The sequence below is a fragment of the Acomys russatus genome, chromosome 20 (genome assembly GCF_903995435.1).
Source record: "Acomys russatus chromosome 20, mAcoRus1.1, whole genome shotgun sequence".
Lineage (NCBI taxonomy): Eukaryota > Metazoa > Chordata > Mammalia > Rodentia > Muridae > Acomys > Acomys russatus.
In genome coordinates, this window is record NC_067156.1 from 22,499,733 (window position 1) to 22,512,210 (window position 12,478).

Below are 12,478 nucleotides of genomic sequence, written 5' to 3' on the forward strand. Positions count from 1 at the left end.
GTAAATCATCACCTTTAACTCATGAGGCAATTTTTTTTTTTTTTTTTTCTTGTTTTTGTTAAGACAGGGTTTCTCTGTGTAGCCTTGGCTGTCCTGGATTCACTTTGTAGACCAGGCTGGCCTCGAACTCACAGCGATCCTCCTGAGTGCTGGAATCAAGGGCGTGCGCCACCATGCCCAGCCCTCATGAGGCAAATTTCAAGTTTCATAACCCATAAAGGTAGGCAGGCATTTGTTATTCTCAGCCATCTGAACAAACACATGCCCAACTTCAAGCACTTCCCTCAGAACTTTTGTCTGGAATAGATTCTATGGCTAATAGATGAGTTGGCATTTAGAACCTGCAAATTAAAGACAAAATAGCACAAGAAGAGCACATAAAACACATAATGTTAGGCTTTGATTGTCATACCGCAATCTAACCATTTACTATGTACACGGAGGACATAACATTCAGAACAAAGTTAAACCAAGGCTAATCTGTTGAGACAATGTCATAATGTCAAATATGGCGTTATGTTTATGTCATAGTTCTACACATGAAAAAGAAGTTTCCCATGATAATCAAATGTGTAGGGTAGTGGTGCATATATTAACAGGCAGGCGTATCAAGTTAGAGGTCAGCCTGGGCTACATAGAAAGACCTCTATCATAAAAACCAAAAAAGGAAGGAAGGAAGGAAGGAAGGAAGGAAGGAAGCAGGCAGGTAGGCTCAACCACTGCTTCTAAATGATCCATCAATTAGTTAAACATCTGACTCAAACAACCTCATCAGTTAAACATCTGAAATTCTATCCTTTATAGCTCACACTGACTTAGCTGTGGAGAAGGCGGTCTAACTTAAAGTGTTTACTGAAACAAAATCAACAATATCGCTTTTATGTAATTAATATGGTATAAATTAAATCTCTCAGCTGTCTGCTTCATTGGTAGAAGATGCTTACCATACTTCCATACCTTATATATGTGTGTGTTTATGAATATATGTGTGTGTATGTATGTATGTATATATACATATGTGTGTATATGAATATATATATATATACACACATGTTTAAATGTGTGCTTGCTGACTGTTCAATTCTGATAGTTTTTCTTTGTACCTTTATCACTTTCAACTGCTTGCTTTACTTTTGCTTGGGTTTTTAAAAACAAGCTGAGCGACCTGGATGCCATTAATTAAGAAAGAACTTTCAAGAATTCAGTCCCTCCTTCTCCCTAAACCTCAAAAACCATAAATCAAGGAAAGGCATGGGAACATATGTGACCGGCAGAAGACACAGCAGAGTGTACCGAGATCAACCAGCTGAGAAGGGGAAACAAAGGAAATCAAGCAAGAACAGACACTCCTGACCAATCGAAGCCTTTCGCACACATTTACAGACCTGTCAAAATCAACACAGATGAGGAAGAAACTCAGCATCAGTCAAGCCATCTCTGCTTCTCCCAGGAGCTCCATGAGGAGAGGGTGAAGCCCACCTGGCAGCCCCACACAGCATTTCCCAGGCTTCCCTCACACTGTCAGCTCCTGAGCGCCCATGATGTACTGTAAGACCTCTCATGAGAGATGAGACCCTCTCCAAACAGGAAGCATCTCAGAAAACACCATCTGCTCCTACTTTATTAAACACTGTTCATGAGCTACAGAGAAACAGAAGTTTTATTATAAGCGTTACTATAAGCATTTAAAAAAAAATATCAAGGTCCAAAGCCATACTGCTACAGATAGCCCTGTCCCACCCAAGTCTTCACACACACTTTCTCCTTTTACACACTACACTACCTTATTTGTTGCATACAAGAACTGCTAAACAATACCTGGTACCCAGAGCATCATAAATACCATGTTCATGACACACCTTGTGATCCCACAGTCTGCCAAGCTAACCTCCCATCCTCTCGGTAAAGCCATTTTTTAAAGGTGAAATGTGCTTTAAATGAGAATATGCTTTAAGGGAAAGAAGGCAAAGAACTCAAATGGCAGATGGCACAAAGGCACGGGAATGACAGGAGGCAAGCACTCGTCCCAACGCCCTTCCCTCTCTCTATCTGGCCTGCACACAGTCTCTGGGGAGAGAGTCCCTCACTCTAAACTGGCTCAGATGGCTTACCGCAGTAACAGGAGGTGATAACCAACCCCAGGATGCTTGTTAACAGGGGTAACATGTGAGAGGAAAAGACTTAAGGCATTCCTCACAATGCAGGAAAGTTTCAAGGGAAAAAAAAAGAGAGATGGATGAAAAGAAAATAGGAATTAACCAGGAGAGAGAGAGAGAGAGAGAGAGAGAGAGAGAGAGAGAGAGAAAGAGAGAGAGAGAGAAGGGAAACAAGCAGACGGTCAGGCAGGGAGGCACACATTAGCCCTGAGACAAGCTGGCACAGTAAGGGGCTGCAGACAGAGGAGTGATGCGATCACGCACCTGAACTAGGGCCTGGGTGACTCATAGATTCACACAGCAAGCCAAGGGAGGGGTTCAAGACTCACTAAGGGCTATATATCCTGAAGGACCTCGTAGACCACAGCTTAGAGTTGAGATTTTCCATTAGGGATGCCATGAAAGAATTCAAAGCCACAATTAGACACGATGAAATTTCCTTTTCTGAGAGAAAACTACAACCAAGATTAGGAAAATGTAAAGGCCAAAGGTAAGAAGTCCAGTCAAAACTCCCACAAGAACCCAAACTAATCTACTAGGATCTAAAATAGATTATTATATCCGTGTGTTCATGATATATGTGGGGACACACAAGCCACACAACCTGTGTCAAGGTCAGAAAACAACTGTGCGGAGTTGATTCTGTCCATTCACTTTTCTGTGGGTTCCAGCCATGTGCAGCAAGCACCTTTACCTGCTGAAGTCTCCTGCCAGCCTTCTAATGGCACACAAAATACAGGTCACAACTGACACTAGAGATGCTCACAGACTGTACGTCCTGCTTATACCACCCGTCCCAGCTTAGTTATTAATGACAGTCATTTGTCCTCTCAGGAGTACCCTAGCTTAGGTGGTAGTGTTAAGAAATTAATTATGGGCATTTCTGATTGCATATTTAACTTCTAACATGTTTAATATCTGATTCACAGTGTGGCCCACAAAAGTACAACACACGGCGACTGGCCATCTTCTCTGGGAACTCAGAAGATTCTGGCACAATTCTTTGACTGGGTAAGATGATTCCAGACCTCTCCCAAACCAATGGAAGCCAACTCATCGATGGCCGGGAGGACCCTCTTTCACTTGAGAACGCCCAGGCTGGATGACGGCAAAGTGACAGCACAGAAGACACTCTGCTGGGACCTGACTTTTGGGTGACTTGAAGAGCAACACCCTGAGAAGAGGAATAAACGTGACCCACAGTGAGATCCACAAGCCAAATTCCTGTTGCTCCATAACATAGCTCGGTGTGTTTAATTTAAACAACTGTATACTATTAAAAAGTAGCATAGCAGCAGAATGGAAATAGAAGGATCCAGAGGGCCCTAGAAACCTACAAGAAGAATACTATGATGGGAAGATCTGGGCCCAGGGGTTCTGCTTGATCTAAGGCACCAACCAAGGACAATACGTGCAATCAGCATCAAACCCCTATCCATATCTAGCCAAGGGGCAGGACATTCTCCATAGTTGAGTGGAGACTGGGAACTGACTTTCACATGAACTCTGGTGCCCCATATTTGGCCAGGTCCCCTTGATGGGGAGGCCCGATGGCACTCAGAGGAAGGATAGCAGACTACCAAGAAGAGACTTGATACCCTGGCATCATATTCACGGGGAGGAGGTCCCCCTCATCACAGTCATAGGGAAGGGGAATGGGGTGAAAGCGGGAGGGAGGGAGGAATGAAAGGATGCACAGGATGGGATAGCAATTGAGATTTAATATGAATGATTTCATTTTTCAATTAAAAAAATTAAAAGGTTAAAAAAAGCATAAAGCTTTCTCACGGACTTAGAAAAGAAATTGATTATGTCTCTATGAAATTAATATCAGGAGTTAGTAGCAGGTTCCCTATGGAGTAAGGAAAGATGGTGAGGGAAAAGGAATGGCACGCAAGACTCTACCTTTACCTCTAGGTTGCATATATGAGGACTTGTGAGGGATGGAGAGGTGGCTGAACAGTTAAGAGCACACACTACTAGTACAGAGGACCTGAGTTCAGTTTGTAGCACCCATGCACCCATGGGTACCCATGCTCATGTGCACACACCCATACACAGATACACACAGACACATAATTACAAATAAATCTATCCTTTGATAATTAATACTATAATATACTTTCATTAATTGTATGATAATATTTATACCTGGGTTCAATAATTAGGGCTTTTAAAATCTCAAGGAAATAACTTGACTTTTTCAATATAAATATAGATAATATTTTAGGAATAACCATATTTTATTAATAAAAATGCAAGAGGGCCCAGCATGGTAGCACATGACTGTAATCTTAGAACTCAGAAGGCAGAAACAGGAGGATCAGGCATTTGAGGCCAGCCTCAGCTATAGTAAATTGGAAGTTAGCCTGGCCTGTCTCAATAAATGAATCTATACATATAGAAAAGAACATTTTTTGGAAAAAGTGGAAGAGAAATGCAAGTTAAAGGACAGACGTAATAGAGAAAAAAAGGGAGAAGATAAAGTACAAAACAATTATTAAATTTAAATTCAATGATTCCACTAAGAGTAATGCGACAGATATGATAATGTCAGTATTAATGGTAAACCAAGATTTGCATCTACCAAAGCTATAATAAAATCATATTCTCAACTTAAAAATCATACACGAGTAAATGATTGTTAAGTAGTTGAAAAATCATTGACCTCAGAAACATAAAAGAGCAGGGATGATCTCAGGGGAGGATGAGGAGTTTGTACTTTAGAAGACACAGTTGAGGTGCCTGAAGGCCATCCGAGCAATGACTAAGAAGGGCTGGCGCATGAGCTCAATGCACAATTTAACCAGCAGCCTTGGGATTTATAAAGATGGTTTCCCGTGCTCACTGCCATCCTGCGAAGCTACTACCATCGCTATATAGTGGAGAAAATTAAGCAGAAGTTAGGGAGACTCACCCAGCACCACACAGCCCTCCTGGGGAGCAGAACATAGCTCAAAGCCAGACAGCCTCGACCTTGAGCCTACAGTCTCTGTACATGATGGAGATACTAGTCAGGGGTAGAGATCATCAGTCCTTAGACAACAATTTATCTATGGAGTGGATGGCACCACTCAGAAAGAACATATTTATCCCCAGGAAAATGAGCACTTGAGCACTGCATTACATAGCATTGTGAGAACGCTCTCGTTATCCCCTGAAAAGGAAACAAAACCTTCCTGTGGTTTTCTTCCCCAGACCCCTTTCATCTGCTGTCCTCACTCTCCCCCAGGCCACTACACTGCTTATGTGCCACTCATTACATGGCCGAGGGGATCGCTGAGTAGATTTTCCTACATCATCTTTCACTGGTGTTCCCTGACCAGGTACCTAAAGATGCCCCGACAGGCAAGTCCATGTGTAATAAGTGTGGCAATCTTTTTTTGCAACATTATCAGTCATTATAGGTATTTTCCAAAATATACAGCAGGTGAAATGTCACATCCATTGCACAATACAGAATCTGGATGCCAAGCAGAGTGCCATTACTCACAGGAGAGTAGAAAGCGAACACCATGACTCATGGCAGAGGGCAGAGTGGAGCCTGCCTGCTCACGCTCAGTGCATAAGACTACTGTCAACGCCAGAGCATCTGGAAGAGACATCACATGCACGAGCCTCTGCAGGGTGATGGATGGCAGTTGGTGCTGAGGACACAGTTCAGTGGTAGAGAGCCTGCCTATTACATATGAGGCCCACACATGAAACACGGTACCAAAAGCGGACAAAAGGCCAAACTCAACGTTTCACAGAATAGACAGAGGAAGAGTGATCATAAAGACTCATCAGAAGGAAGTCTGAAAAGAGAGAAACCAGGAGTCTGTGCTGTCATTGCAATGAAATAAGATTTCAAAATAAAAAAGAGTAAGTCACTGATGTCAAGGCAGGCGGATGGCAGAGTATTTTGTAAGGGCTAAGAATGCCTCTGGGAGCTCCGGCACAATAGATATAAAAAACAGAAAGACAAACTATGAGGAGATAAGGAACTCATGAGATCGCAGAAGTTGCTTCTAAATCAGAGACACTTGGGCACAACCCAACACTACCAGGAAAGAAAGAACAGAGAAGGGAGTTAAGGCTCCCCCAGAAGAAGAGGAGGCATCAGGACTCTTCCTTTGTGATGGGAGAGGAAAGAGTGGTGTGATGCAGGAACAGGAAGTTCTGACTGTTTTGGTGTAGCCAAGGACCAGGCCACTAAAGGAGAGGACACCCGAGTGTCACTGTTATCTATGCACTTCATCTTTTCCCTCCCTTGATTTCCTCAAGCCAGAGGACAGCGGGGCTACAAGCAAAATTCTCAGAGCCAGTCCAATTCCACCTATGAGAAAAGCTCCATGAACTATGACTTCTGCCTTTCAAAGAACAATTAGGAAAGGATCCTCAGCTCGAACCCTGAGGGACCACACGGTGCAACTACTACTGTGAGAGCCAGGAGATGCACTGGGATGTCACATTTATCCTTCCGTTCATGCAGTGTCATCACACGCATCTTTACATTTTCCCAGGGACATTTAAGAACCTTAATTGATTTTCTCTCTTCTTTCCTTCAGACTGTCCCTTTCTGCTTACTTTATAAAAGATAATGAAAGACTTTCTCTCACCCTTGTTTCCACAGAAAAGGCTATTTACATGTTTTTATGCCTTCTAATCTACAGAGATCTTCCATGAAAATGTGCTTTGGTCCCATGACACTCCTGAGAGTTGAGGATAAGGGCATGTTGCCTTCAGTACACAGCAGGCTCCTACTATGGCTTGAATATAATTAACTACCACCCAAGTGCTGATGTGTTGAAAGCTTGCTCCTTGGTGTAACAGTATGTGGAGGTGACATAGACCTTTTAATAGTTGTGAATAGTTAGATTGCTGAAGGACCTGCCCCCAGGAGGAAGTAATGAGGTTCTCCTGGGACCTTGGTTAGCTCTTTGGAGAAAGCTGTTATAAATGAGCAGTCATGGTCTCCCCTCGTCTCTCCCATTTCTTTTGCCGTGTGATTGTTCCCTCTCAGAAATGCATCTCTGCTGTTGTTATGCCACCTTTCATGAGGTCCTCACCAGATAAACAAATGCCAGCATCATGCCTTTAAACTTCTGAACTGTAAACTAAATATATCTCTTTTCTTTATTCATTACCCAGATTCAGGTGTTTCCTTATAGTAAAACAAAACAGACTAATACAGATATTAAGAGTTAAATGAATTAAGCAACTTAACCATCTGTTAGGAAGAGGAACCGTATTCAAAGATACCTGTGACTCCAACAGCTGACGTCCATCCTGCATCACTAAACTCCACTTACAACAGTCTCTGAAACCCTCAAAAGTGGCCTGGTTCCTTCCATCCTCTGATGAGATTCAAAATCTTATGTTTCAAGTGAAGAAGACTGGGCTGCAGTTCTAACACTGCGCCTGTCAGATCTCACCGTCCTTCGGCCACAGCAAGGAGCCCAAGTGTTTGTGACACAGCAACACCTCACACATCAGCGACACGCGCAAAGGAACTATACACCATAGGACGTCATACCCACAGAGGAAGGAACTCTGCTCATCTGCCATCGAGGGTACAAGATAGCACTACCCAGGGAGCTTAGCAGTGCTGCAGAGGTCTGCCTGATGTGAAAACCCACACTATAAAGTCTTTAACGTTTCTACTGAGCAGGCAAGAATGAAATTGTCCTCTATAAATCCACGAGGATTTGGTTTCCTGCCGCTGCGACAAATTGCCATAGACTTGCTGGCTTAAAACAATAGAAATGTATTATCTTCTAACTCTGGAGGCTATAAGACCAAAATGAATCTTACTAGGATAAAATAAAAACGCCGGCAGGTTGCATTCTCCCCAGAAGCTCTCTGGGGACACAGGCATTGCCTCGCCCCCTCTCCAGCTTCTAGAGGCCACCCTCCGTCCCTGGCTCAAGGACCTCCTCTGGTAATGCACCACTCCAACCTCTGTTTCCATCGTTACATCTTCTCCTGACTGTCCAGCCGCCCTCTTTCACCTGTAATTGAATCATCTTCCAAGCAGATAAGGTCTGTGTCATTTTAGCAAGCCAGTCAATGTTTCCAGGCAAGGTCTGGCATCAATCAGGAAACTGTGTTTGTCTCCGCTAGGAAAATATTACTAATAAAGCACAAGTGCAATTCGAGGTACCGTCCAAAGCCTCGAGTTTGCTCATTCTGGACATATTTACAGTTCTACTATAGTGACCTGTGGTCTACATGGGACAGAATTCAGCAAACCTCTGAATATGTCTATACCCTTTGAAAAATGTACATCTATTCCTACTTGCCTTGTAGAATGTAGCTCTTTCTGTACAGATCTACAAAAATTCCCAGTGTTCACTCCTATTTTGTGAAATCCTTCTATGGAATAGAATACATTGTGAAACTAGCTTAGAAAAAAAAAGTTGCAGCAGCAGCAGCAGCAGCAGCAGCAGCAGCCCCCTTCCCTGCCTCTTCTCACTCGAAGAAATTCCTAGGACCATATCCTGCCCTACATTAATCCCTAAATGACCACAGGAGGCCAGCAGACATCAAGGGAGAGGAAGAACTCTTCATTTCAACACAGCTGCACAGGATGAGGAATAAGTGGCCAGTCTGGGTAGTTCTAAGGTAAGCCTCAAAGCAGTTTTAAAAGGTTTCATCAATCTGAGGTTAAAATCTTTCTTAGAACAAATCAATGAATACCCTTCATCCTACAAAGTCGGCCACCTCCAAAGTCTTCCCAGTGTGGCAAACTTCTCAGCAACTCCACCTTCTAAACAGACAGGTTCATCTCCTGCACAGCTGTCATCGTAAGGGAACATCTCTACTGTCCTCACTCCACCATGCTGAAGAAAGGAAACCTATACTTGATTTCCTTTATAACAGCCCACTCTTAAAAGTTCGATATGAGATGCTGGGTCTCACTGCCGGACTCTGGGTGGAGATCTGAGAGTGGTATGGAAGGATGGCGGGATGGAAGAACCTAGAAGGTTCAGAAGCCCCACAAAAAGACCATCAAGGCTGGAGGATCTGGACCCAGGGGGGTCTGCACAAACTGTTACAACAACCAAGGGCAATGCATGCAGTAAACCTAGACACCCTGTTCAGGTCTAGCCAATGGACAGCTCATTCTCCACAGTTGTGGGGAGAAGGGGGACTACCTCTCACATGAACTCTGGTGCCCCAGATTTGATCATTTCCCCTTGGTGGGATGGCGTGGTAGGCACACAAAGGAAGGGGAAGCAGGCTATCCAGATGAGACCTGATAGGCTGTGGTCATATGGTGGGGGAGGAGGTCCCCTTCTGTCAGGGGTCTAAGGGAGGGGAATAGGGCAGAAGAGGGAGAGAGAGTGGGAACGGAAAGATACAAGCAAGAGGATAACAACCAGGATAATTTATATGAATAAATTATAATACATTTTTAAAAGCAGGAGACACACATATTCTCTTACTCATTTCATTTTTTTTATGTACATTGGTGTATTATTTATGTCTGTGTGAGGGTGTCGGATCCTGGAGTTACAGACAGGTGTGAGCTGCCATGTGGGTGCTGGGAAGTGAACCCGGGTCCTCTGAAAGAGCAGTCAGTGCTCTTAACCGCTGAGCCATCTCTCCAGCCCTCATTTGTATCTGTCCCTTCCAGAGACTCTTCCCCCCAACACAGTGAGACAGGAAACGGCACACATGAAAAGCCCTCGCTGCAAGATAGTGGCAAAAGTGGAAGGCATGTGAGCCATCTACAAAAAGAATTTCAAGAAAAGAAGTGGTGAAGGCGGCAACTCTACAGACTTCTGTGAGAAGAAAAAGGTACAAGAACTTATCATGGGAAAATGACAGTGACATTTCCAAAGGCATTTTCAATTCCAAAAAACCTAACCACCTACAGCCACACCCAGAAAGGCTGGAGGTAGAGAGACATTTATAAGCAGACAATTTTAACATGACGTCATTGTACTCACGGTCTGATGGCTTCGGTCACAGTATCGCAGCCCAAAATAATCTATCTCCACGAGGTTTATGTGACGGAAAACATGGTCAAGGACAACGGAACCTTTTGTCGACTTCTGCAAAATAATCCACAGATTGCTTTTTAACAAGGTGTTGCGTCTTTCTCCACAGGACACAGATTCTCACCTGTTATGAGCTGCCCTGTCACAGGAGCATTCACGTTAGACCACACTGGCCTCTCCAGGGTTTCCCTCAGTTACAAAGACAGATGTGCTGAAACTACAGCATACTAAAGAAACAGCCTTTGAAAATCACCTTACACTTTAATACAAGTCCCTTCCATTATGGGATTACAAATTATCTCCAAGACGAAATGCTTCTTTATTAACTTTTAAAAAAGATTTATTATTTATTATTTATACAATATTCTGCCTGCATGCCACAAGAGGACACTAGATCTCATTATAGATGGTTGTGAGCCACCATGTAGTTGCCGGGAATTGAACTCAGGACCTTTGGAAGAACAAACAGCACTCTTAACCTCTGAACCATCTCTCCTGCCTGATTTTTTTTAAAATTTTTATATGTATGGTTGTTTTGTCTGCATCTATGCCTGTGTGCCATGTGTCTACCTAATGGCAACAGAAACCAATGAGAGGGCATTGGCTCTCCTAGAACTGGAATTATAGGTAGCTGTGAGCCACTATGTGAGTGCTGGGACTTGAGCCTCGGTGCTCTGGAAGACCAGTCAGTGGTCTTAACCACTAACCCATCTTTCTACCCCCAAAATACTTCCTTAAACAAAGGCAACCCTCTATGTAAAGAACATTTAATAAATTCATTAGGTATCATAGTAGCTTAAAAACTCCCATATTCTTTCTTTGGAAATTAATTTCCCACATGGTGGTGGTGACGGCGCACATGAAAGACACCCAGAGGCACATAAGTTGTCATGCAGAGGTGGATGGGCTGAAGAGAGCCAGAAAAAGGCAGGTATGGGCACAAAAGACACCTAGAGGTGCCACTATGTGGTAGAGAGAAAGAGAGGGGAAGGTGTGTACTACAAAGAGAGGCAGAACTGGAGACACGAAGGTGCTGAGGACCAGCCTGATGTGAGTAGTCTCTACTGCTACTGTAGGGCCATGTTTGGGGTCATGGCCCTACAGTAGCAGTGGTCTATGTCAATGTCCAAGGTCCATGCTACCACCAAAGGCCATGTGGAAGTCCCTCATCTGGGCTGCCTCCTAGAGCAGAGATGATCCCACATCTCACCAGCTGTAGCATTCATCTCACACCCTGCCTGGGCAGCATAGTAGAGCTGGAGCTGGTGGAGTGGGCATGGGTGAACCTGCCCTGAGGGTGTGAATACAGAAGAGCTGTCCCTGCTCCTCATCTTGGCAGCACAGGAGAGCTGTCCCTGCCCCTCATTGGCTACAGCACTTTGGAGAGCACCGTGCCAGTCACCTCCCTTCCTTCTTTACCCCACCCCTACCCCGCAGCACCTCACCTGGGCAGCACAGTAGAACTGACCCTAGAGGTGTGAGCATAGGATAGAACTCGTCTGAGGGTGTGAGAGTGGGAGAGTTGGCCCCTCCCCCTAGCTGGGGCAATGCTGGAGAGCTGGCCCTGGTGACATGAATGCAGGAGAGCTGACCCCAATGGTATGAGTGCAGGAGAGCCAGTCCCTCCTCTTTTCAGCTTCCACATGCAGAAAAGCTGGCCCTATCCCTCACCTGGGAAAATCAGGAGAGCTGTCAGGCTGAATAACACAGCCACCACCCAGGCTCAGATCCAGGGCTTTGAGTTGGCTCTCCCCAACATCTACCCCATGCTGCAGTGCATGAAGGGGCCCTCCTGCAGAACCAAAGCTACAGGATCTCTACGACACAGGACAATAGGATATCCAAGGGGAGTCCCTAGGAGGACTCAGTATTGATAGCATAGCAGAAGCCAGAGGCCCCAAATCACAACAATGACTTACTTCAATGAACATTTGAAAGTAAAGCTGTTTGGGTAAAGGGGTATACTGTGAGACGCACCAAAATACACTACAGCTTCCACAGCGATATTTTTAATGTTTTTTTCTCTCGATTTGTTGATTTTATCTTTTGTTTTCTTTGAGGGGAAGAGGTTACAAGGGCAAATATGGAGGGATGGGGAGAGGAGTGGAATTGGGGTACATGATGTAAAATTCACAAAGAACCAACAATTTTTAAAGTGATTTCCATATACACTACTACTCTCACAAGTATCTAAAATAGAAAACCCACAAAATAGCCAAAGCTTTTATTTTTTTTTTTAATCCTCAAATCATAAATCCATAGATTAAAGCTGCTAAATATATGCTGCAAAGCCCTCACGAGGACATTTCACTTGATCTCTTACACATGAGCACA

The 12,478-nt window shown here is 44.1% G+C and overlaps 1 protein-coding gene across 1 annotated transcript in view; it reads right to left on the reverse strand.

Annotated features, from left to right (window-relative positions):
* The window catches only part of Epb41l4a (erythrocyte membrane protein band 4.1 like 4A), a 205,800-nt gene that overhangs the window by 107,394 nt on the left and 85,928 nt on the right, over window positions 1–12,478 (reverse strand). The window contains exon 2 of the mRNA XM_051163853.1: window positions 10,094–10,198. Coding sequence (XP_051019810.1) covers window positions 10,094–10,198 — 105 coding nt within the window. The remainder of the gene's footprint in view (window positions 1–10,093; window positions 10,199–12,478) is intronic.